General features: G+C 42.2%; 4 protein-coding genes across 6 annotated transcripts; 1 reads left to right on the top strand and 3 right to left on the bottom strand.

Moving 5' to 3' along the window:
* Window positions 1–4158: 4158 nt before the first annotated feature.
* Window positions 4159–10481, bottom strand: LOC117766405 (frizzled-2-like). Its single transcript, XM_034593400.1, has 2 exons — window positions 10363–10481; window positions 4159–6456 (listed from the first exon to the last, which is right to left on the bottom strand). The coding sequence occupies exon 2, from the start codon at window positions 6388–6390 to the stop codon at window positions 4759–4761; it is 1632 nt and encodes a 543-aa protein (XP_034449291.1). The 5' UTR covers window positions 6391–6456; window positions 10363–10481; the 3' UTR covers window positions 4159–4758.
* On the bottom strand, window positions 9793–10429 carry LOC117766066 (frizzled-7-like). Its single transcript, XM_034592775.1, has one exon. The coding sequence runs from the start codon at window positions 10294–10296 to the stop codon at window positions 9793–9795; it is 504 nt and encodes a 167-aa protein (XP_034448666.1). The 5' UTR covers window positions 10297–10429.
* Window positions 10482–11302: 821 nt separating the features above from the next.
* Window positions 11303–16954, top strand: moto (minamoto). 3 transcript variants are annotated; one of them, XM_034593399.1, is made up of 8 exons: window positions 11303–11563; window positions 11813–11913; window positions 12856–13028; window positions 13304–13405; window positions 13624–14533; window positions 14783–14917; window positions 15217–15391; window positions 15469–16954. In XM_034593399.1, exons 2-8 carry the CDS (start codon window positions 11815–11817, stop codon window positions 15660–15662), a joined length of 1788 nt encoding a protein of 595 aa, XP_034449290.1. In that variant the 5' UTR covers window positions 11303–11563; window positions 11813–11814; the 3' UTR covers window positions 15663–16954. The 3 variants fall into 3 exon arrangements, with proteins under 3 accessions (XP_034449290.1, XP_034449289.1, XP_034449288.1); XM_034593398.1 differs by having other exon boundaries at window positions 11303–11573; window positions 11808–11913; XM_034593397.1 differs by having other exon boundaries at window positions 11306–11563; window positions 11808–11913.
* On the bottom strand, window positions 16388–19506 carry ccdc43 (coiled-coil domain containing 43). Its single transcript, XM_034593401.1, has 5 exons — window positions 19301–19506; window positions 18709–18796; window positions 17611–17746; window positions 17364–17419; window positions 16388–17163 (listed from the first exon to the last, which is right to left on the bottom strand). The coding sequence occupies exons 1-5, from the start codon at window positions 19472–19474 to the stop codon at window positions 16976–16978; spliced, it is 642 nt and encodes a 213-aa protein (XP_034449292.1). The 5' UTR covers window positions 19475–19506; the 3' UTR covers window positions 16388–16975.
* Between the last annotated feature and the right edge of the window lie 3142 nt (window positions 19507–22648).

The raw sequence follows: 22648 nt of genomic DNA, 5'->3' as shown, positions 1-22648 counted from the left end.
TGTGTGACTCCACAGCTGTGGGGTTCTGTGACTTTCCAGCCTCACTTCTTACCCCCTGCTGCATTTCAACTAAAGTCCCTTTGCGTCCATTGTCGTGTCAACTCGAACTCAGTCGTCCACTGTTTGGATCACACGTCAAATCGGCATCCAACAGCTCATTTCAGCGAAGAAGAACAACGTTGTCCAGGCAGGTCGAAGATCCGTTTGTCTGCAGATTCACCAGTTTCAGCCTCGCCTCTCAATTCCAGTTTATGGAACAGACATCTCAGAGTAAAACACCGGACACTTCATCCCTCCCTGTGTTATCATTTGCTTCTCGCACCATCAACCAGAGAGTTTATGAGCCTGGCCTGCTTGTTTATACACTGTGGTGTCTGGATGCACATTAACTATTCCCTCCCATACACACACACACACACACACCCCTCCCAGTCAAGCCCATTATTATCCCAAGGCGTGCTGCAGGCTCCCAAAATATCTGTCACGCAGCTGCCGGCACCTCTCTGCTCAGCAGCTGGAGCGGCTCTGAGGAACTTCCTCACTTTCTACCCTGATAACATATACACCAGAGAGGCCGGGGGAGGCGAAATAACCTCCCCTAACATCAGTGGTTCAGCCTTTTCCAGTCTGTTGTGTTTGTTCCCTTGTCAAAACCCCCCCTCCCTGAGTGGTCGGTGCACTCATGAGCAATAAAATCCCCGGACAAATGGTGTGCATGAGGCATGAAAATGAGCCACCAAGAATGTTGAGTTAGGACTAAAGTTCTGTCCACAATTCCTGCTGTGTTAGAATAGCCAACGGGTTTTAAATAATATGATGTGGACATTTGTAGCTTAGTGGTTTTTCTTTAATGGCACCGCCTCAGCTAAAAAGAAACCAGAAGCATGAATTAATATAGTAGTATTAAAAACAAATGAAATCCCTGCTATCTCTTTGTTTTTAACCACTAATGTTAGTTTTGCCGTGTAGTTCTTGGTCAGCTAAACACAACTGCACTTTTAATTTACTGTTTATAAAGATGGACGACACGTCTCCACTTCCTCCCACCATTCGGTAATGAAGCTAAAATAGCCTGGATAGGAATGCCGCCATCTTGCACACTAGCGATCTGGGAATGCAGCCGCGGCCGCAAGGTCCCGTTGATGCATGCTCGATCTTTTATGAGTCAGTCTCAGCTGTCAATAATGGTGTTTCTCTTTGTTTGGACCTAGGCACATTAAACGTCTTTGCGTATAATTTATTTGACGTGTACTTTTTTAGTTTGGTCCGTGTCCCATCCGCTAACATGGAGAAAGCAGGATTTATAACCTAAAGAGCAGCCAACCATCTTTACATGCAGTCTGTGGTATTCATCATATATTTTTCAGTGAACAAGACAGCTCTGAGAGAGTGAGGCAGACGTTGAGGTAAAATGATAAATGGAGAAAAGCAGGACACCTCCCGATGCAGACTGTCAGGCCCAGTATTTATGGCTAGAGGCCCTGAATCAATCCCTCAGTTTCCTGTCAACTTGTAGCTCTCCGTCCCGCTCAGAGTGGACACCTCCAACCGCAACGATAGGAGGAGAGGGGACATATTGCACTTGTAGAGTTTTCAAATGGACAGCAAGACAGATATACATACAGTGTGCGCTCTGGAAAATCTCAGCAGCTCTCCTATGGTTAGGATAATGTATGACTGCAACTAATCTAGTGTTAGCCCCACGGAGCATGAGCTCTTCCTGACTTTGTGCCAAGATTTGATTAGAGACAGACTTACTACATGTCTGGGTGGGTTTTTTTCTTTTCTTTTCTTTCCTCACATTTTCTCGTTTCCTTCATGGGGCCTGATACTTACATGGTTAAAAGTAATTAATGTTCACGGTACATTGGCACATACATGTACTTGAACAATGGCCGCACAGTAACAGTGAGAACACTGGCGCTTCTCACTTACAACATGATCCTCCTCTGACATGCGAGGCCCTCTTGCAATGAGAGCGACACCATAATATCAAGTCGAAAAGCATTCTTGCTGTCTTACCCCCCCGATCCTTGGCTTGTCCCTTCTTGCCCTGAAGCAAGCAGGAAACGGCTGCATGCAAGATTTAAGATCTGAGATCAGCAACATGGGAGACGGCTGCCACTGAAAAACTGGGCATCGACATTAAAGTGAACATAATCTTCTCAAGAAAGCTGCCCCCTCTTGTGGGATTAATATCAACAGCTTTATACAGTAGGTTTGTTTAATTATAATCCTGATGGTTTTACATTTACCAAGAAGTTCTCTGAAGGCAGGTAGAGTGTGCGTGCATGTTCATGCAACACACACAACAAGATTTACTGAGAGAAAATGACTAAGCCAACTTTTTTTTTGTTTCCTGGCGTGAGTTAACTGCCGAACATCTGATTCCATTTAGTTCTGACAATTTGAGATCCAAAGTTTAAGCTGAAATATTCACAAAATCACAGTCACGTCTCTCCTCATTTAGATTCCCCCTTTCTTCCCCACTTTGTTGTTTTCCCCCGGAGAAAGACAAAAGCGACCCAATAATGCCGAATTTTTCCATCACGCTCTCCAAACCCCTCCACCCTAAAAAACTATCTCGCTCCCTCCACCACCAGCACTCCACCCACATGCAGCTTCTTCTCATTCTCTCGCTCTCTCCGTTCGCTTCCCTTGCTTCAGTGCAAAGCCAAACAAGCCAGCTATTAAGTTGAGTTAAGCGCAGGAAGTGGGCCTTCGGGCCAGACGGCACTGTTTACAAGGAGCTAGTCAGGTTTCAGCAGCGCTTTGAAGTGAGCAGCACACAGGAGACTGTCTGTCACTAAGCAAAGGCCCAACACCACTCCACTGACTCACCCGCATTCCCCCCATTCATCTGAGCGCAGAGAGGGAGGGAGGGCGACGGCCGAGGGGGTATGGGATGGCAGAATGAGAGGAGGCCACAGGTAGATTTATGGGTTTTTTCCCCCTCAGAGTATCTTCTCCCACCTCTAATCAGTCTGGCTTGTCTGTTATTACAACCCATCTTTATTTAACCCCAGATAAGGATACAAGAAAGACAAATATCAACTTGTTCCACAGGTCATGACATTTACAAGAGCGGTTGCTCTGCTATACGCACATATCACTAATTATACTGTAACCTATTGAAGTAAGTCTCACAAAGACATTTTACGTGGCATCGTGTTCCCCTCTACAGCTTTAGAGAAACAATATGAAGGCACACACACACACACACGGTACTGTACGTGCTTGTATTTCTCAAACGCCCAGGGCCTCTGCTCTGAGGCAAGAGGATCAACTTTCTCCAACACACCCATCATGTACTTCATGACATCACCGCAGACGAGGTTCGGTTTCAGCCCTGCATGGCTTGGGGGATTCCAACTTGGCACGGAGCAACAGTGGCTCCAGAGGAACAACACGACAGCCGAGCTGAACACCCTTGTTTTCCCTTCACCCAAACAGGCAGGAACATTTTCACAACAGCGCAGACGATCTTCTCTCGCCAGATGATTCTTGTTGATTTACCCGAGCCCTCTCTAACAACAGGGCAAAAGGCGAGGGTGTGTGTGTGTGTGGGGGGGGGTCTTTTGTTTTGTTTAGCACTTGGAGGCGATGGTAGTGTACATGTGTGAGGAAGTCCTCAGTCGCATTCTTACAGATCGGCACCTGTTCCTCAGACGCAAAACACGTAGATGTTAAATATTTCAGAATATAAAGATCGAGAGAGAGATACTTTATTTATTTTTTTACTGGAAAGAGGTGTGTTGGGTCGACAGTCCCAGTAGGAACTCATTCCTTGTATTTCCCAGAGGGTTACTGTCTCGTGTAAAAAGTCAGTTTCCATTAAGAATTCCAATAACCTCTTTTACTGTTGCCTGCCAGTCTGAGGCAACAGATGTTCAGGTGTGACATAACCCTCCCTCGCCCCCTTCACAAAACAACACGGGAGCACCTTTTTTTAAAGAAATTAACTCGCTATCAAGTGTTTGATTGTTAAGAAATTCTGAAAACAAGGAGGGGCAATAAAAAAAACAACTTGTACCTCGGAATTCAGAACCGAGCATTTGATATGGTTATTTGATGATATCTGAGACTCGGCACATGTTTTTGGTTAAAGAGGTGTGGACTGAACTGAGAAGCTTCTTGGACATCACCCAACAGACTGAAATTTTGACATTCTTTTAATCCATAAGAAAAATGTATAACCAGTGAATAATAAAAAAAAAGTATGTTCTTTGGTATGTGGCATATTCTTACAGTGCAAAAGTAAATCAGGTACACTGGCAAATACGGACAAAAAAAAAAAGTATTTACTTTCTTTAAATACAAATATATAATTTCATGTTTTTACAAATACTATTTACAGTCTCGGTTTTAATTACACGTGAAATGTTTCGGCGGAGATAATAAACAGTCATTCCTCCACAGCTCATTTCCCTCCTTTCTGAATTCTTGGCTGGTGGATCATCACTCCCCTCGACTTTATGGAGGCTTGGAGAAAAGGGCCAGAGGGGGGGAGGTGAGCATTTCAGCACATGGCATCCATAGCGATGCTTGTTATTTGTTCAGACAGTTAGGTTCAGGCGTTGTTTATCCAGCTTGTCCTTTTGTCAAACCATAACCCTCAGTTTGGCATGCAAGTGTGGCTATTAGGCTGAGGAGAATACAAATGCTGGAAGAGCTAAAGGCTACTCGTTGTGCTACTTACCTATCACACAAGAAACAGGTAAATAACACACAAGTAAGTCCCAGGAACATACAGATATTCTACACAGTGGTCTCTCCGTGGTTGCCATTTGTCAGCCTCGTGTAGAACTTGTGCCAGGACTGCAGAGTCTTTCCAGACCAGATCCAGAACCCGGAGGTGATCCCTACAATCAGCGTCATCAGGTACTTGATCATGTAGACAGTGAAGTCCGGGGTCATGCGGGGCCCGGTCTGCACTGGGCACTGGATGGCCAGGCCCCTGCAGTTGTGGCTGACCCAGCTGCGCTCCCAGTGTGGGCGGAAGGCCTGCTCGTAGAAGAAGCAGGCGATAACGATGGTGGCGGGGACGGTGTAGAGCACGCTGAACACCCCGATACGCACCATCAGCCGCTCCAGCTTCTCCGTCTTGGTGCCATCGTGTTTCATGATGGTGCGGATCCTGAACAGAGACACAAAGCCGGCCAGCAGGAACGAGGTCCCGATGAAGAGGTAAATGAAGAGAGGGGCCAACACGAAGCCCCGCATGGGGTCCAGGTTGCTGAGACTGACGAAGCAGACGCCACTGAGCATATCGCCTTCGATCTGCCCGATGGCCAGGATGCTGATGGTCTTGACGGCCGGCACCGCCCAGGCTGCCAGGTGAAAATACTGGGAGTTCGCCTCAATAGCCTCGTGGCCCCACTTCATACCTGCTGCCAGGAACCAGGTGAGGGATAGGATGACCCACCAGATGGAACTGGCCATGCTGAAGAAATAGAGCATCATGAAGAGGATGGTGCAGCCTTCCTTTTTGGTGCCTTGGACGATGGTCTTATAGCTCTCAGGGCTGAATCTCTCATTGCACACCACCTTGTCCCCCAGGAAGTAGCCAGCTATGTAGGCTATGGAGACCATGGTGTAGCAGCCAGACAGGAAGATGATAGGCCGCTCAGGGTATCTGAAGCGCTGCATGTCAACTAAATAGGTGGTGACGGTGAATAAAGTAGATGCACAACAAATTACAGACCAGATCAGGATCCATATGCGGGAGAAATGAATCTCTTGGTCGGTGAAAAACATGTGACCACTGCTCCTTGATGGCTCACAGGGCGCTGCGCAGTCATTCACGTCTAAAAACTTGTAGTTCAGATAGGGGGGCACTCTGAGGATAGAAGGGCACCTGAAGGACCTCTCCTGTGTGGAGACCACCGAGATGTCCTGGGTCCCCGGCACGGCCACGACGGGTGGGACGGTGGCGGCGGTGGAGTCGTTTTGGCCCACACAGATCTGTCCGTCTCCCAGCACAGGGAAGTTCTCGCAGCGCAGCCGGTCCGGCCACTGGAAGCCGAACTTATTCATGAGCGCCTCGCAGCCCTGCTTGGCTCTCTCGCAGATGGACCTGCAGGGAGGGATGGCTTTCTCCAGAACGGTGCACACGGGCGCGTACATGGAGCACAGGAAGAACTTCAACTCCGGCGAGCACTGTACCTTTACAAGAGGGTAAAACTGGTGCACCTCCAGTCCTGCGTCCTCCTGGTTGTAGTGGCCCACTAAGTTGGGCATGATGGTTTGGTTGTAGGCTATGTCCGTGCACAGGGGAATTGTGATCGGCTGACAGAATCCATGATCCGGGACGACTATTCCGTTGTCCCCGTGATACTGCGCCGATATCAGCAGAGGCAGCAGGAGCGCGACACACCAGCAAAAAGTCATCCTCTCAAGTTTAAGACTTTATCCTGATTTCTGTAAAGTTGTGTAGCATCGGCTGTGCGAGGAGATGTTCAGCGAGAGTAACTTTGTGAAGTGAAAAAGTTTCACAAAAAGTTTTGCGGGTGAGGATCTGGACGCTGCTCTCTTTGTGTCTGATCTCAACTCCTCTCCTGACTTTTTTCTTTCTGCCTCAGCACTGCCAAGTCCACCGCAGCACGCGATGCAACATCCGGTAATAACTTCAAAATAAAACAAAAGTCTTGATAGTCAAAACTTGTCTTCCGTTGAATGCAAATACAGTCTATGTTATGCCACGACACTGCAAGTACTTAATATAATATAATATAATATAATATATATATAATAAATATTTAAAATAGATGTAATTAGCAAAATCAGGAGTTTGACCAGTTTAATGCTTTTGTTTTTTCATAACTTTAAAAATAAAGACAAATTTTAATTTAAACTCAACAGTTAATTGACATATCAATAATCATATTATGATTATGATTATTAATAAGAACCATTACTAGTTTGACAAAAGTTCTCACTATTTGACATGTGCATTTAACTAGTGAAATGCTGCAACTGTCATACATGTTATCTAGTGACCCCTTTATCACATCACTAGTTGAACTAGTTGCGTACGTCAACTAGTGCGCAGAAAATGTCAAGTAATTCGACAAAAAGCCCAACATGTCGATCAAATGTATTACTAGTTGCGCACAGTCGTTCACTAGTAGTGAGCGAAGCTCAACTAGTTAAAGAAAATGCCCAACATGCAAAAATATTTTCAACATGTTCGGTCAAAGTCCTTACATGTTCGGTACAGAGTCTAACTAGTGAGACAAAATGTCTTCCACTAATAAGCTAGTGAGGAAAACATCAGTGTCACTAGTTAACTAGTGGCTGTTTTCGGGACCTAACTAGACTAGTAAGATATTGTGGCTGTAACTAGTTGACTAGTAAGGTCAAAAAGACCCCAACTACTGTAACTAGTGGACCTTTTGGCTATTACTAGTTATACTAGTAAACATTTTTAGCCTCACTAGTTAACTAGTAGGTGGCAAACCTGCGGCCACTAGTGTCACTGGTGAGGCGCACTAGTTGCACTAGTGGACTGCAAGCAAATGAAGCAGGCGTGTCAAGGATTTTGATTGGTCAGTGTTCAAACTGTGTTTTAAAGCCTTAAAGTGCCCGCTCTGAATTGTGATGATCTAAACCTTTTGGCAGCATTCTTTTATGGCTTATTTTAGCAGCCATGCCTAAAACGTTATATTTGATTAACTGTGATTCATTGGGCTACATTTAAACAGACAAATTAAAACAAGTGCAAATACTGTGCGATAAAACCCAGCAATAAAATGAATAACAAACGAAAGAGGCAGCAAGTAGCATCAACAGGTATGCTAAGAACAATCAGATATGTTAAAGATAGAAATCAAACAGAGAAAGATATAAGAACAATAAAATGTGTAAAAGATAAGAATAAAACAAAGGAAGCGTGACAGCTAATTAATAACTTTTCAATTGCCATTTAAAAATGCTCACAGAGCTTGCATCTCATATGGCCTTGGGTAGGGAATTCCAAAATGTTGGTGCATAGTAAAAAAATGGAAGCACATTAATAAGAAAACCTATAGGTGCTCATATGTTATGACACAGTAAATGGATGTCATCCTTAGATATGTCAAATAATGTTCTGGATGTTTACAGATATTGTGTAATTCCTTGTAAGTGAACACATCATGTTATGACCAATTTAGTCATTGCCTCATTTGTTTGTATATGACAAGTTTTCAATTGAAAAAAAGTAAAGAATAGCTACTCAGATCATTTTGCACTGCCACCTACTGGCGATAGTAAATGCGGCAGCAGCCCACATACACTGACCTCCAAACATAAATCAGATTAGTCGTTCATAATATAATAGCACAATACCTTCAGTAGGCCTACAATGGAATATTCACGTATTTGGATCATTTCTGCACCTTCGGATCAATCATTTTTGTATCAATGGTGAAAGAAAAGAGAAAGAAGCCTGTAATGTCAGCAGAATACAATTGATATGCACTCTACTGATGTGGGATTGTCAAAGAGGCATGTTTTGATCAATGGCCACTCCCGAGGCTCCCAAGTCCTGGGACTACAAAAAACTCTTAATATCAAAACATTAATGAGGAGGGGGCCTATATTTGAAATAGAGAGAAGGCACCTCCTCTTCTGGTATTTCTGTTGATAAAATGTTCATGTGACCGTGTTGAAAGGAAAGAAAGAAAAAGCAATGAAGATGAGGAGCTGCTTTTCTGTTTTACTCACAACAGAAAATGATGGCATAGCTTTGTGTTTCATTGTTAAAAAGCCAAAAAGGAAAAATCAGGCAGTGAATTTACACAACGGCAAAACAATTTAATACCTTTGTTTTGTTGTTGTGGTTAGAAAAAAATAATGAATCTGACGCACACACACACACACATTGTCATGCTTTATTCAGTATGGATAGTAAGCAAGGAGCTGGCGGTGTACACGAGTGAAAGCTCATCAGGCTTTATAGGGATACATTTTCGCTGGGTGGAGTTCTTGCTGGAGAGCCAATAGTTCAACGTATGCCCCTTTCCTGTACTCCTCATTAGCATATAGTGCAACTAGTGCAACTAGTAAGCATTTTGGATTTTACTAGTTCAACTAGTAAAGTCAAAAGACACTTCAACTAGTAAGCTAGTGCACATTCCGACTTCACTAGTTCAACTAGTGGATATTTGGACCTCACTAGTTAACTAGTAAACACGTTGAGCCTCACTAGTTAACTAGTAATGCCAAAATAGGGTTTAACTAGTTAACTAGTGGGTATTTTGCTCCCACTAGTTCAACTAGTGTGCATTTTGCTCCCACTAGTTCAACTAGTGCAGAAAATTGTAGGCCACTAGTTTCCATGTTTGACTAGCTAACATGTCAGAGCTTTTGCAGCTGAGTAGTTTACTAGTAAAACTCTCAGCATTACTAGTTCGGTCCAGAGGGCCACTAGTGCGGCAAAAAGCCAACTAGTAGGGACTTTGGTGCTACTATTGTGGCGCACAGTGTTACTAGTAAAGTTTCTGTTGTAACTAGTTGAACAAAAGTGCCACTAGTTCCAGAAAAATAGTGACTAGTTAGAGTTTTGGTTCAAGTAGTACGATATAATTCCCAAATAGTGCGACCAAATGTCCAACTAGTGCTGACAAAGACCGAACATGACTGACATGTGATATCAAGGATATGGAATACATGCTCAAACGGCTTGCCTTAAGGCGAGAAGCATTATCTAGGTGGTTACTATCAAGTTGCTATGCGCTTAGCTCTCAGGTCGCGGGTGACGTATGAGGAAGGGGATAACTCCAGAGAACATCTGAGCTCGTGATGTTTCCGTTAGTCCTGGGTCCCCGGCACGTCCGCGACAGGTGGGACGGTGGTGGCAGGGGAGTCGGTGGCAGGGGAGTCGTTTTGGCCCACACAGATCTGTCCGTCTCCCAGCACAGGGAAGTTCTCGCAGCGCAGCCGGTCCGGCCACTGGAAGCCCAGTCTTTTCATGCGCTTCTCGCAGCGCAGCTTGGCTCTCTCGCAGATGGACCTGCAGGGAGGGATGGCTTTCTCCAGAACGGTGCACACGGGCGCGTACATGGAGCACAGGAAGAACTTCAACTCCGGCGAGCACTTTTTCTTTAAAAGAGGGTAAAACTGGCGCACCTCCAGTCCTGCGTCCTCCTGGTTGTAGTGGCCCAGTAAGTTGGGCATGATGGTATGGTTGTAGGCTATGTCCGTGCACATGGGAATTGTGATCGGCTCACAGGGTCCACGCCTCGGGCTGTCATCGTGATACTGCGCCGATATCAGCAGAGGCAGCAGGATCGCGACACACCAGCAAAAAGTCATCCTGTCAAGTTTAAGACTTTATCCTGATTTCTGTAAAGGTGTGTAGCATCGGCTGTGCGAGGAGATGCTCAGCGAGAGTAACTTTGTGAAGAGAAGAAGTTTTGCGGGTGAAGATCTGGACGTTGCTCTCTTTGTGTCTGATCTCAACTCCTCTCCTGACTTTTTTGTTTCTGCCTCAACACTGACAAGTCAATCGTAGTACGCAATGTGGCATCCGGTAACAAACTTAAAAATAAAACAAAAGTCTGTTATGCCACGACCCTGCAAGCACTTAATATAATAAATATTTAAAATTGATGTAATCAGCAAAATCAGGAGTTTTACCAGTTTCATGGTTTTATTTTGATAACTAGAAAAACAAGACAAATTTGAATTAAACTCAACAGTTAATTGACATATCTATAATCATATTTGTATTAATAATAATAATAATAATAATAATGTTATATACATTGCATTAATCCATCAACCCATATTGTACAGATATACGATATAATATAACCTGTAAAATACAATCATGTACAACCTGTTAAACTGTATTTACTCTGCTCAAAGTTGATATATTCTGTTTATTCCATTTAGTATTTTTATAGATCCTTTCATTTATAATGCATGTATACTTATTACTTCATCCGATGTCTATTTTTGATTGTCCTTACATATACTGTATATGTACACTAATAATAATAATAATAATAATAACAATGATGAATGATGATGATAATGGTGTTGGTGATGATGATTATAATGATAATTCTGGTGATGAGGATGACGATGGTGACGATGATAACGCTGATGATAACAGTAATGATGATGATGATGATAATTATGGTGATGAAGATAATAACGATGATGATGATGATGATGGTGGTGAGGATGACGATGGTGACGATGATAATGCTGATGATAACAGTAATGAAGATGATGATAAGGATGATGATGATGATATCTACATATTTCCATGTTATCTATGCTAAAACTGATCAGGACCCTGAGAACTCGGTTTTTAAGGTTTTTAATGGCGGAGGTTGTGACGCATTATCCAGGTGGTTACTATCAAGTTGCTATGCGCTCCAACTTTTCTGCTTGACGTTAATTGGTCCCAGAATCTGAATCCTGTCGGACTGAGCCAATGAGCGCTCAGGTCGCGGGTGACGTATGCGGGTGGGGATAATTCCAGAGAACTTCTGAGCTCGTGATGTTTCCGTTAGTTTCTGGACCTGCGGTAAGTTTCTGTGTCTCCGGTGAATCTCCCTCCGGTAACTCGGTACGTTCAGGTGACGTTTGACAAATTCAACCGGGAATGAAGGAGCCATTGTTACACAGTTGTTTCCCCAGAGTGGTGGGACCCTGCTAGCTTAACCCACCAACGGCTAGCTAGCTGATTTGCTGCCTCTGAAAAATGATCTGCTCATAACCTCTGCGCGACCCCCGTGCTCTCGTGTTTGCTAACGACGAAATTGTATATTTAGATATATTATAACTCCGAGTGTCTTCTTTCGTCTTGTCAGATCAGAAATGGAGCCAAGGATCAGATCAGGTTCAATGGATTTCGGCGCATTTGACGGGCATCAGAGCTTATTTGCCAATTCACTCTTCCCCTCTCACCAGCGCCAGGTAAGAAATGTCGGGTTGGTCTTGAAAAGGCCTAAAGGCTGTGGATTTCCTTTCCTCCCCAACTAGGCCTCAAAGCTCTTGAGTAGTAATACTGGCATTACGGCTTTTTTTTTTTTTTTAATCTGTTCATTCACCCATCCATTGTTTTTTGTCTTTGTACACTTAAGATTATTAATACAAGGGGAATTCTTTGATATATTTACATATATATTGGAAACGTGGAAAAGTACAGTTACAGTAAAAATTAGAGTGTCAGTAAGTTATTGGAAATGTAACAAATAATTGTAGGCCTTATTAACACTCTCATTCTCCTATTCTTTGATAAGCGTGACTAAGTTTGCATTTTGTGTATTACTGATATAATTTGGCAAATACTGCTAAAACCCTTAGTTACTGGTGGCAAACCAATGATGTATCTATAGTGTCAGGCTGACTACCTGTGTGTTTGCTGTGCTGTGTTTACTTTGACACATTTTTATATCCATTTATAGCAGAAACATAGTTTAAGAATTTTTTGATTGTCTTATCTGAGACAGTTTTCTTCATTACTGATTATAGAAATCATTGTATGGTCTGTGAAGTGCTCAAAAACTTATTTGTATTAATAATGGTGATGTCTTATGAAGTTTTCTGCTTTACAGCCATATTTAAAATGATATTAACAGAATAAAAATAATGTTTTTTTCATTGTCAAATGATCAGCTTATTCATAATCTACCACCTTGCTAATCGACTAATGAACTAATCATTTAATCGTTAATTGTCTCATTTGTCTATTCTACATTCTGTCTCAGCATTACTCATGAATAGTTTGAGGCCTCTGTGGCAGCTACAGCTGTTGTTTCAATTAAGTCTCGTAATTTTCATCAACCTGACTTGTGTGAGTAAGAAAAACACTTTTCCAGGTGAGCTTCAGTTTGATTCCTTCTCTCTCTGTTTCAGGCCAGTGTAAATGTAGGATGTGGAAACAGCGGGAAAACAACATCACCCTCCCTGTCTGTCCCTGGTGTCCTAATGCAGGACAAGGACACAGCATCGAATGTGCCCTGGTCTCACAATGCTCATGATGATCCTTATCAACTTTTCAATAGTGTCCAGAGAAGTACTCGAACAAGGTATTCAATTGATCATGTTCAGAGTAAATATGTGATATTCACTTGTGCATAATCCCAAATGTAGTTGTGTGGTGTTGGACAAGCACATTGCTGTTCCATCCAGTCAAAGTGTGTCTTGGATTTAATTCTGAATTCAGAAGTAATTCCATATATTGGGTGCAGGTTTTCTTATGAAAGAAAAAAGGTTTTCAGCCATACTGTTAAATTCATGCCTTCAAATAATAAAAAGGAAAGTCAGAGTGCAATTCTGATGATATATTTTCTTTTCCCGTAAGGAAACCCACTGATGATATGAATTACGATGGAGAGACAGTTTTACAAGGTCTGGTGTCAAATATTTTGGATGAAGCCAATTCACGGCACAGCTACACTGAAAGGTATGTCAAGGTTTATGGCTTTCATTTTTTTGGGTGGGGTTTATAATTTACAGTATGTATTAAATTACTTTTAATACCACACAGTTGAGCAACCAAAATATATTTGATATAAAATATTTATGTATATTTAACATATATCAGTTTAGTATTTTGTAATACATGTTTGGCATTAGTTTTGTAAACATAAACATTAAAGAAAATCCTCAATTCTTCTCTAGGACCCCAGCTACATATTTTCAGTCGTTCATGGGTGGTGATCATGACAGCTTTTGTCGTAGAGACTTTCCAAACATGTGCGAGCCGACATATGGCATGCTCCATGAAGACAGCTTGTTTGAACAATGGAAAATCACCAGTCCTACAGTGTCATCACAAAGTACTCCGGCAATGCTGACCCCAAAACAGCCGGTGGGAGAATTCAGCATAGTGCAGAGGGAGAGAAATGGAGGAGTTAGGAAACAAATATTTAAACGTGACGCCTCTCAGAATTACCTGCAAGAGCACATCAAGCAACAAGAGCCACTCTCTCCAGCTGTAAACCTCCCAAACCAATACCAAAACAAGGTGACCCCCTATAGAGGCAACATTGGAAGCGTGCACCAGTATTCAAAGCATCACATCCCGCAGAGCCAGATGCGGGACAAATTCAAACCACAGATTCAAAGAGAAAAGAAGATGGCACATATGCCTGGCATTCTGGGAGAAGGCTTCTCTACAAGACCCCTAAGCAACACATATACAAGAGATGGAGATAAGAAACAGGTTTTCCCTCAGAAACCATGGTTTGACCATCAGGGAGGCAGTCAGTCTCAAAGATTTAATAGAGAGAACGGCATGTTCAGAGCAGGGAATTCAGAGCAGTACATACCTCCAATGTCTCCTGAAAGTGACCTCAGAGGGCACCCCAGCATTCCCTTAAACATCAGCCTCAGATCCAACGGAAGTGCTGGTCCAGGCGAGGATGTCAGGGAAATGATGACCCGCAGTGCAGAGAACACTTATTATGGCCGATCCTCTGCTGCGACAACTCCAATGGCGATGAATCAAGAAGGATCTGCGATCCAGCTTCTTGTCTTCCACGATGAGTGTAACGAGCAGTGGAAGTGTTTAAGCATGGAGAGAAAGATGGTATGTGTTTATTTTTATGTATTGAACAGTTTTTACTATATTGAATTAAAAATATTCTGAAACTTCACAGCTGTCACACATTAGATCAACTTTAGGTGTTTTATTTTAATAGTATACACGAAATGTATATTTTAGATTTATTTTGATGCACAATGTATGTTAGCCTGAATTTAAAAACTGTAAAAGGAAGAATCTTTTGTCGTGGAAGCTTTCGGTTTTTGTCATGTTCTCACTTGTTTTCTATTCCAGATAGAGACCATCCTTACCAAGATGTTTGTGGGGAAATGGACTGCAGCACTGATCAACGCCATCATTCCCCAAACTCCACCAAACCCCACCAGAGTTGACCACCTCATTGTTAGACAGATGATGGAGCATGCAGAGGTGAGGCCCCCCTAATGAATTACCTCTATACTGACATCTACAGGTTAGGTTTTTTCACTGCAGCATAGTTATTTATTTAGTGTCAGGAGTGAACCAAAGAGAATCACTGCCCCTCCTGAAATCTTTTAATACCGTAGTTTGTACCTTGTTTATAAAGCTGTTTAATTTAAGTGGTGGGTCATTATTAAGCAGTGTCCTCTTAACAAGAAGGCTTCATATATTTCCTTTGGTTGTAACTTTGTCGTCGTAAAACAATTACATGGGGAATTGTAATGGTTGTTTTTGCTGGTGTTCTGCAGGTGGCAAGCCTTCTGTATAGGATGGAGTATCTGTGCAACATTCCCATCCACATCAACATCCGCACAGCACTGAACAAGTATCATGAGGCTGTTTGCGGCACCCAGGCAAGACGCAAGCAGCTCGCTACCATGTCCAAACCTCAGCAGCAGAGAGGTCACATCACAGACAGCCAAGGTAAATCGTATATTGTATATTGTATTGCATTCTTCTTTACGATACGCTGCCAGTCCTAATTTGCTTCGGTTTCATAGACCTCCTGTTGGTCATCACACTCAAGCACCTAGCTGCCACCACGAGGAAGCTCCGCATGGCCCTGTGGTGTGCCGTCCAGATGACGCTGCCGCTGCCGCCACCTGTCAGAAGGCAGGACGACCATGTCAACATGAAGGCTACGTGCAGAAATGGGCACACCTCTGCATTTAAGGGAAACTCCTTCAGGTTGTGACTTAGCAGGAAACAAGCATGAGTTAAAGGTCCTGATTAAATGAAATCCACCAAATCACCATTTATAGGCAGCCAGGTGAGGAAACTAATGATTTGTGAAGGTTGTGTTAAGAATTACCTGTGATGTTATTTATCCTGCTGCATCTTAAATTCAGTTATCATTTAATATTTAGTGTCCGTTCCAAACTAATATGTCTGGCTCCTTCGTTGTTGTATTTTAAGGCACTATTTATCTGGAAGATTTCAGTGAATTCTTCTTTGTTTTTACTTGTACTATTTATTATTATCTATTGGCATGTAATTAGACGTCAGTTCTGGGTAATCTTAAGCAACAATTGATAAGGAAGGAAAATGATAAGGAAAGTAGTAGTTTTATAATGAACATGGTAATTATTCATGTTTTCTAAAATGTTCCATTCAATTTCTGCAGTTTCAGTTTTTCTCATGTAACATTACCATCTTTTAATAAGAAAAACAAGTTCTATTTTATCTTAATCGGCAATATGATGAAAGTTTGAATTGTTCTATATGAAAAAGTGAGTGTTGTAGAAGTAATCTAAATTTAATCACATTTTCTCAATAAGACACCAAGTATTTACAGAAACTATTCCTTCTGACGTAGCTTTATGAAAAGAAGCATCATTTTTTCCATTCTCTGTACTTTTAATGTTCATGTTATAATTGTTCCCCATTCGTTGTGAACATTTCAAAATAAAGCAGGTCAAATTGCTGAACACTTTTTCTTTTTATTACTTTAAAAATGTTGAACATCATCATAAACATTCAGATCATGGTGCATATGTTTGCAGTACAATTTATCAAACTGCTCCTTTATTCCAATTCTCAGACAAAATGCGCTGACATTGAAACTAAAACCGCATAGTGAAATTAGAAGTTAAAAAATGTTTGATGTGTAAATGTGCCTTTGCTTTGAAGTTGTGCAGAAATAAAAGGCAAATAATTCAGGGGGGGAAATGGCACAGAGAATGATAGCAGAAACAGGACTTTGATTCCTTTTTACTATAACTAATCTAATTTGATCATTTCAGGGATAACTGTGGCAAAGCATGTTTCAACATACGATCGTTTGCATCTGCATCCCAAAGGATAAAACATGATTTTGAATATGCAAAAAGTCCAGCACATTGTTCTTCACGCACTAAGAGTGGCAGAAAATAATTATCACAGAGGATCTGATGACATGTTCACATACTGCAGGTGCAAATGAGGTTGAGCTAAAAAGAGGCGATGACTTTCCTCAATCATTTTTGTCTTGTAACAAAACCTCACAAACAAATGTCCTTTCTCTTTGTTTTATCTTTTGCGTTCGCCTTTCTGTGTGCGCTTCTTCTCCTTCTCTTTCCGGTCTTGTTTGGCCAGTTTATCCTTCTCCCGCTGCATCTTGTCCGTCTCCTTCTTCTTCTGAGAGTCCTCGCGAGCCTGGTCCCGCTTTTCCTTCTGTCTGTTCAGCACTTGCTCCACATTGGTGTTCTTAAACAGAGCTGAAACTTACAGTAAAGGATGCTGGATGGAAATACTGTATTTTTTTGGACTGCATATTCTGTCTGTTGTGGAGTAAATGGCTGAGAGTGTTATCAGGGTAATGGCACTACTGCACTATTCAGTCAACATGCAACAAGTAACACTGAATACCGTGTGATTTTAAACAGTCCCTGATCATGAAGAGCTGAAGTAAGGATACATTTTTCACTTCCTGTGGGTTTAGTAGCAGTTGTTTGCTCCTCTTCCTCAGCTTCAGTGCGTTTGTCAAGGAAACAACAGAATATATGCAGCAAATTGAATGTTATATATATCTTTTTCCCTGAAACATGTTCATCAACTTTCTTACAGCACACTCAAACAAACAGATAATTGAAGTAAAATGTATGGACCATTCTGGAAAGTGTGTCTGGCCCCCCGGTCATTACAATGAGCAAAATCAAGGATATTCCTCATCATCCGTTACGTTAGCGTATTGAGCGAGGACAGCTTCTTTCCTTTTCTTCGACTCCTCGGACACCTCCTTATGTTTCACCACAATCTGAGCTTGCTTTTCTATCAAACTGGCGATGGCCCGGACCTGAGCTGCAGAAAAGGAATAAAAGTCAAACTGTACACAAACAAAAACATCACATATTAATTTCTCTCACAATAAAGGTACCTGCAATTTCCTGTCAACATGAATGAGTATTAGAAGTCAAGAGGGCACTTAACTGAACCCATGACAGCCTCTATCCCATAATAACACTGACTGAACAAACTCATTCCTAACCATAAAAGCTTTCTGCAGCCTCCCTGTTTCTGTTCGGTTATAATATTATTATGCACTCTCCTTCGAACTCAAAGCAAACGATTTACGAGTGGAGGAGCTGATCCCTCTGTATGTTTCACTGGCATTGACGACAGACTCAGTGGCAAGCTGTCTTTGCTCTGTTTAGTCAACATTTACATGAGTTGATGAGCCTGCTGGCTCGAGTTTGGACTGCTTCCGTTTGAAATGATTATATACAATTATATACGACTACGCATTATTACCTCAGCCAAGGAGCTTTCATCTGCGTTTGTTCTGTTATTTTGCAGGATTACACAAAGACTACCGAGGAAGCCAAGCTAGAACCTATTGAATGTTGGCGCGGGTCCGAATCAGGGCACAGATCCCCGGATATTTTTGTCACTTTCTTTAATAATGTAAGATAGGGCATTCTTCAACAATCTTTGTTGATTCCTCACAAAATAATTCATGGAACAAACAATTTGGTGAAGAGACCTAATAAAAAAAATCTGGATATAGTCAATTTAAATGTGGCTTCACAAAGAGGCCTAGTAGAGGTATGTACTTTACCGAGGGACATTCTAGTTGCAAATGTATTTTTTTTAATGTTATTTAAATTCATCATTACGCCACAGAACAATATGTATTTTTTTCCTGCAAGGTTTTCCCAGGATGCAGCCAACTTTGACAACTTGATCTCCAAGAGAAGTTAAATGTCACTCCTCACAACTCAATGACTTTAGGAATGTGGCGGAATCAGAGTTACTCAAAATACCATCATCTCCTCTGGCTGCTGATCGGCTGCCACACTCCGTCCACTGCTTGGTGATCTGTTTGCAGACGTCTTCCACAGTGTCCTCAGTCTGTAAACAAAGGTAAAAGGTCATCACAGGCAACAGCTCAATGACTTTAAACACTCACTACATGATGTAGGCTGTGGGATTGCGACCCCATGTCTGGCTTTGTCTGACACAAACATAAGTTTAGTGCATATCTATACATTTTTTTAAAACGTGTGCTTCAAACAAACGGCACCATTGGATTTGGAAGACTTCCTCTAAGGCAAATATGTGAACGCCCTGAGGAGTTGTAGCAGTCAGTGCTACACGAGACCACGCTTAGCTAAAAAGTCCAGATTTCTGAATGGGGTTTGGCGAAGCAGGAGAGCACAGCTTGGATCTTTATCTACCGCACATGGGCCTCAGCTACAGAAACACAAAGCTGTGTCTAACTAGGAAATCTAGCTCCAGAAATGACGGCTGACATCAGCGCTGTCACTTGGTCCCGCCCGGCCCGACGAGACGGACAGCAACACATGAGAGGGCAGCCGCCCGGGCGGAGCGGGGCACGCCGCTTCGGACACTCACCAGAAATGCGGATAAAATCCCCTGAAGCGCGTCTTCCTTCTCCTCGTCGCTCTCCTCTTCTGCCAGGACTCCTAATATATACGTCCCGTACACCTCACGGTCCACTTCCAACGAGTCCAGCAGATCATTTAGCCAGCTTTCAAACTCCCCGGCGTCTGCCACGGGCGCGGCCATCTTGGACCTGTGGGGTCTTTCGGCGGCGCACGGATGTCCTATGTGACTGCCTGTTGAAAAAGGGAAAAACACAACTTCTAAAATTTTTACACCTATTCGTGCATTTTAATCCACTTTAATTTTTCATTGTAAAATGGTTGGAACTTACTGTGCTTCGGAATCCACTCTCGTGAAACTACAGCCACTCAGTGTAAGTTAAATCTCCTGTGTGATTTTCACCATTTTCAACTCAAAATGTTTGTAGCCCACTTTCGACAGTGAAAGCAGAAATCACATCGCTACACATGTAGAAGAGTAAATAGTACATGTTTGTAATGTGAGCCATCTAAATACCACTGTGTCACAGCATTTCTTCCACCCATAACAATTATAGCCCATCTATCATCCCACTTAAATACACTCATATTATTTATATTTTCTAGTATTCATATTATTTATCATTTATCATTCTTAACTTTGCTGTTATTATATGCACCGTTGTTACCTCGATTTATGTTTACTCCTATTTTATTGAAGAACTTTTTATATACTATGTTATACTTCCTTGGCTTATATTTATATTTTATTATACAGTGTTGTATAGTTTTACAGCTTTTGTTGTTGTATATTTCATTTGTAAATCTTATTAACAGGCACCATTTGATTTGAGGATGACAGTTATTTCATTGTGCTTGCACAATGACAGTATAGTTCCTGAATCTTGAATACAACAGGGTTTTTCTGCAGGGTCTTAAAAAAGTATAGTAATAATCATATATGATAATATATAAATAAGTCATAATCGGATTTCAAGCCCTAAAAATGTCTTAAATACGTTAAATTTACTATGTATTAGGTCTTCAATACTTTTAGGTAGGCCTTTTTTCATATTAATGTTCACTAAACGCTTCCTCTGTCAAGACTTAAAATAGCTTTTCTTTAAGAGAAATTTTATGGCGGCATGCATCATTTGTAAAAGGACGATATGACTTTATATATGATGCAGCCTAATTGTCATTCGTCTTGAATTTAATTCATTGCAGTCTTAAATAGGTCTTAAAAAGTCTTATACTCAACTTGTTAAAACCAACAGAAATCTGGTCAAAGATCCTAATATTGTCCTTCTCTGACGTCTACCTGTTCACCCTTGAGGAAGCTATTTTACAGCCTGGAGAGTAAGTCTGAGTGCTGAAGTTCACGATGACCAACTTGTAAATTATAGATTGTCGTCTAAGAGCTTGTAAACTGTCTCTTTCGAGGAACATGTCTGTGACAACTTTGTAAGACAGTGCTTACTTGTGTGGTTAAATTAATTTCAGCCACCAAATTTGTTATCAGAGCTAAATGTCAAGCATTGGCAGGCACATACGGGCCCTGGGATACCCCCACAAACCCCCCAAATTATTGATTGATTATTAATGTTCGATGGTTCCACAGTTTACAGACGTACACCCGACGGTTTCGAGCGCTGTAAGGCATGCCAGTACTAGTTTAATGAAATGCTGATTTCAAAATATTCAAGTATTCTGTTGCAATTCAGTGGGCAGCTGGCAGTCAGGCAGCATTTGGCAGAACATGATCATTATCACAGCATTGAATATTACTGAAAAGCACTTTGTTTCAGCTGAGTGAGGGGGAATACTTCTTTGATGATTAACTTGTATGGTTGTAAACCTTTCAAAAGGTCGCTGCCGTGTCTCACTGGCTCTGAGTATGAGCGTTAGCAATAGCTGAGTCATTGCTATAGGCCGTTTTAGGTCACATTTATTTTTAGCATGCACCACGCATTACCTGGGTCCTTGCCTGTGCAATGAAACACAGATGTGCTACTGTCAAGAACAGCAAAAACAAGTGTGACCTTCCGCTTTTGGCCACTGGGTGGAAGTAGAGGACACAGATTCCGTTAAACTCAGTCTTGGATTTGGTTGCATGACGGTAGTTTGCAGATTACTTAGTGCGATTCATTTCAAATTGCTCCGTGCATGTGCACCACTCTCGGTTTATTAAAGTGTAGTTGTAAGCAGAGCTATGGAGCAAGAAAATGCCCTGCCAGCTGTTTGCTCATCCTCTTTCATTTGACACTGGGACAACAGACAACACCTCCCAGCTGTTTGAATATATTAAATAATGTTTCCATGCGAATAACTTGATGCTGCTTCCAGAAACCACTTTGTCCAAGTGGGGTTATTAGTTACTCATCCCTGTTACACACACACACACACACACACACACACACACACACACACACACACACACACACACACACCTACACCCCACAGCTCCTGGTTGTACCCCCAACGCATACACATAGACGCACACACCTTCCCACTGCTCCTACATAATGGCTTCGCACGTCGCTGGCCTTGCAGTAATGAAGTGTGAAGCTTCTGTGACGCCACAGGGAACCCAGCTTGTGGAACTATACTCTCAATTTTAGTGCACCGCTCTCCATTCCTTACAGCTCAGACACATTTGCCTTAAATATTTAGCTTTCTACAGGCAAAAGCACGCACGTAACTTTCATCGCACACCCTCAAACACTCGTCAGACCAGACTGATGAGCTGGTGGCACCAGGCTCACCAGTCTGGGTGCTCAGGCTGCAGGTTTACAATTTTATTTCTGCAGCATGCATGGTGGACACAAACAGTTTCCAGTGTGTGACAGTTCCAGTAATAAACCAAAAATAAAACAGAGTAAACCTTAGATTTTTTTATATTAAACATTTTAATTTGGGGTTTCTAGTTGCACTTCAATTTGTATGTTGGTGCTCACTTGTCATGTATTATTGTGGCCAGTGCAAAATATTACATCAACTTAATGTGTACTAACTACCCAAATTGGGCCCTGTCAACAGTGTAGTGTGCAAGTGAGAAGGAAAGTGCCATTAAAACAGGCTGGTGGAGTCCTATCTCAGGCTGAGGGACCCATGCAGGGTGGATGCATAATGCCATTGCCTCTCTTAATATTGCGTAGCTTTAGGACGCCTGTCCTATTTATATTGAGGGGCTGTGGATTGATGCGAAATGACGAGGGCCGCGAGGTGGCTGAGTGGGTGGGCATCCACATGCTCTGCTCCACCGGCAACCCTCTGCTTCTATACACTCACACACACATGTACACACACACACACACACACACACACACAGCTACACACTTGTCTTCATGTCCCAATGCCACCAGCCTTAGAAAAGCCC

The sequence above is a fragment of the Hippoglossus hippoglossus genome, chromosome 8, assembly GCF_009819705.1.
Source record: "Hippoglossus hippoglossus isolate fHipHip1 chromosome 8, fHipHip1.pri, whole genome shotgun sequence".
Taxonomy (NCBI): Eukaryota; Metazoa; Chordata; class Actinopteri; order Pleuronectiformes; family Pleuronectidae; genus Hippoglossus; species Hippoglossus hippoglossus.
This window is presented reverse-complemented; position numbering and strand designations above follow the sequence as displayed.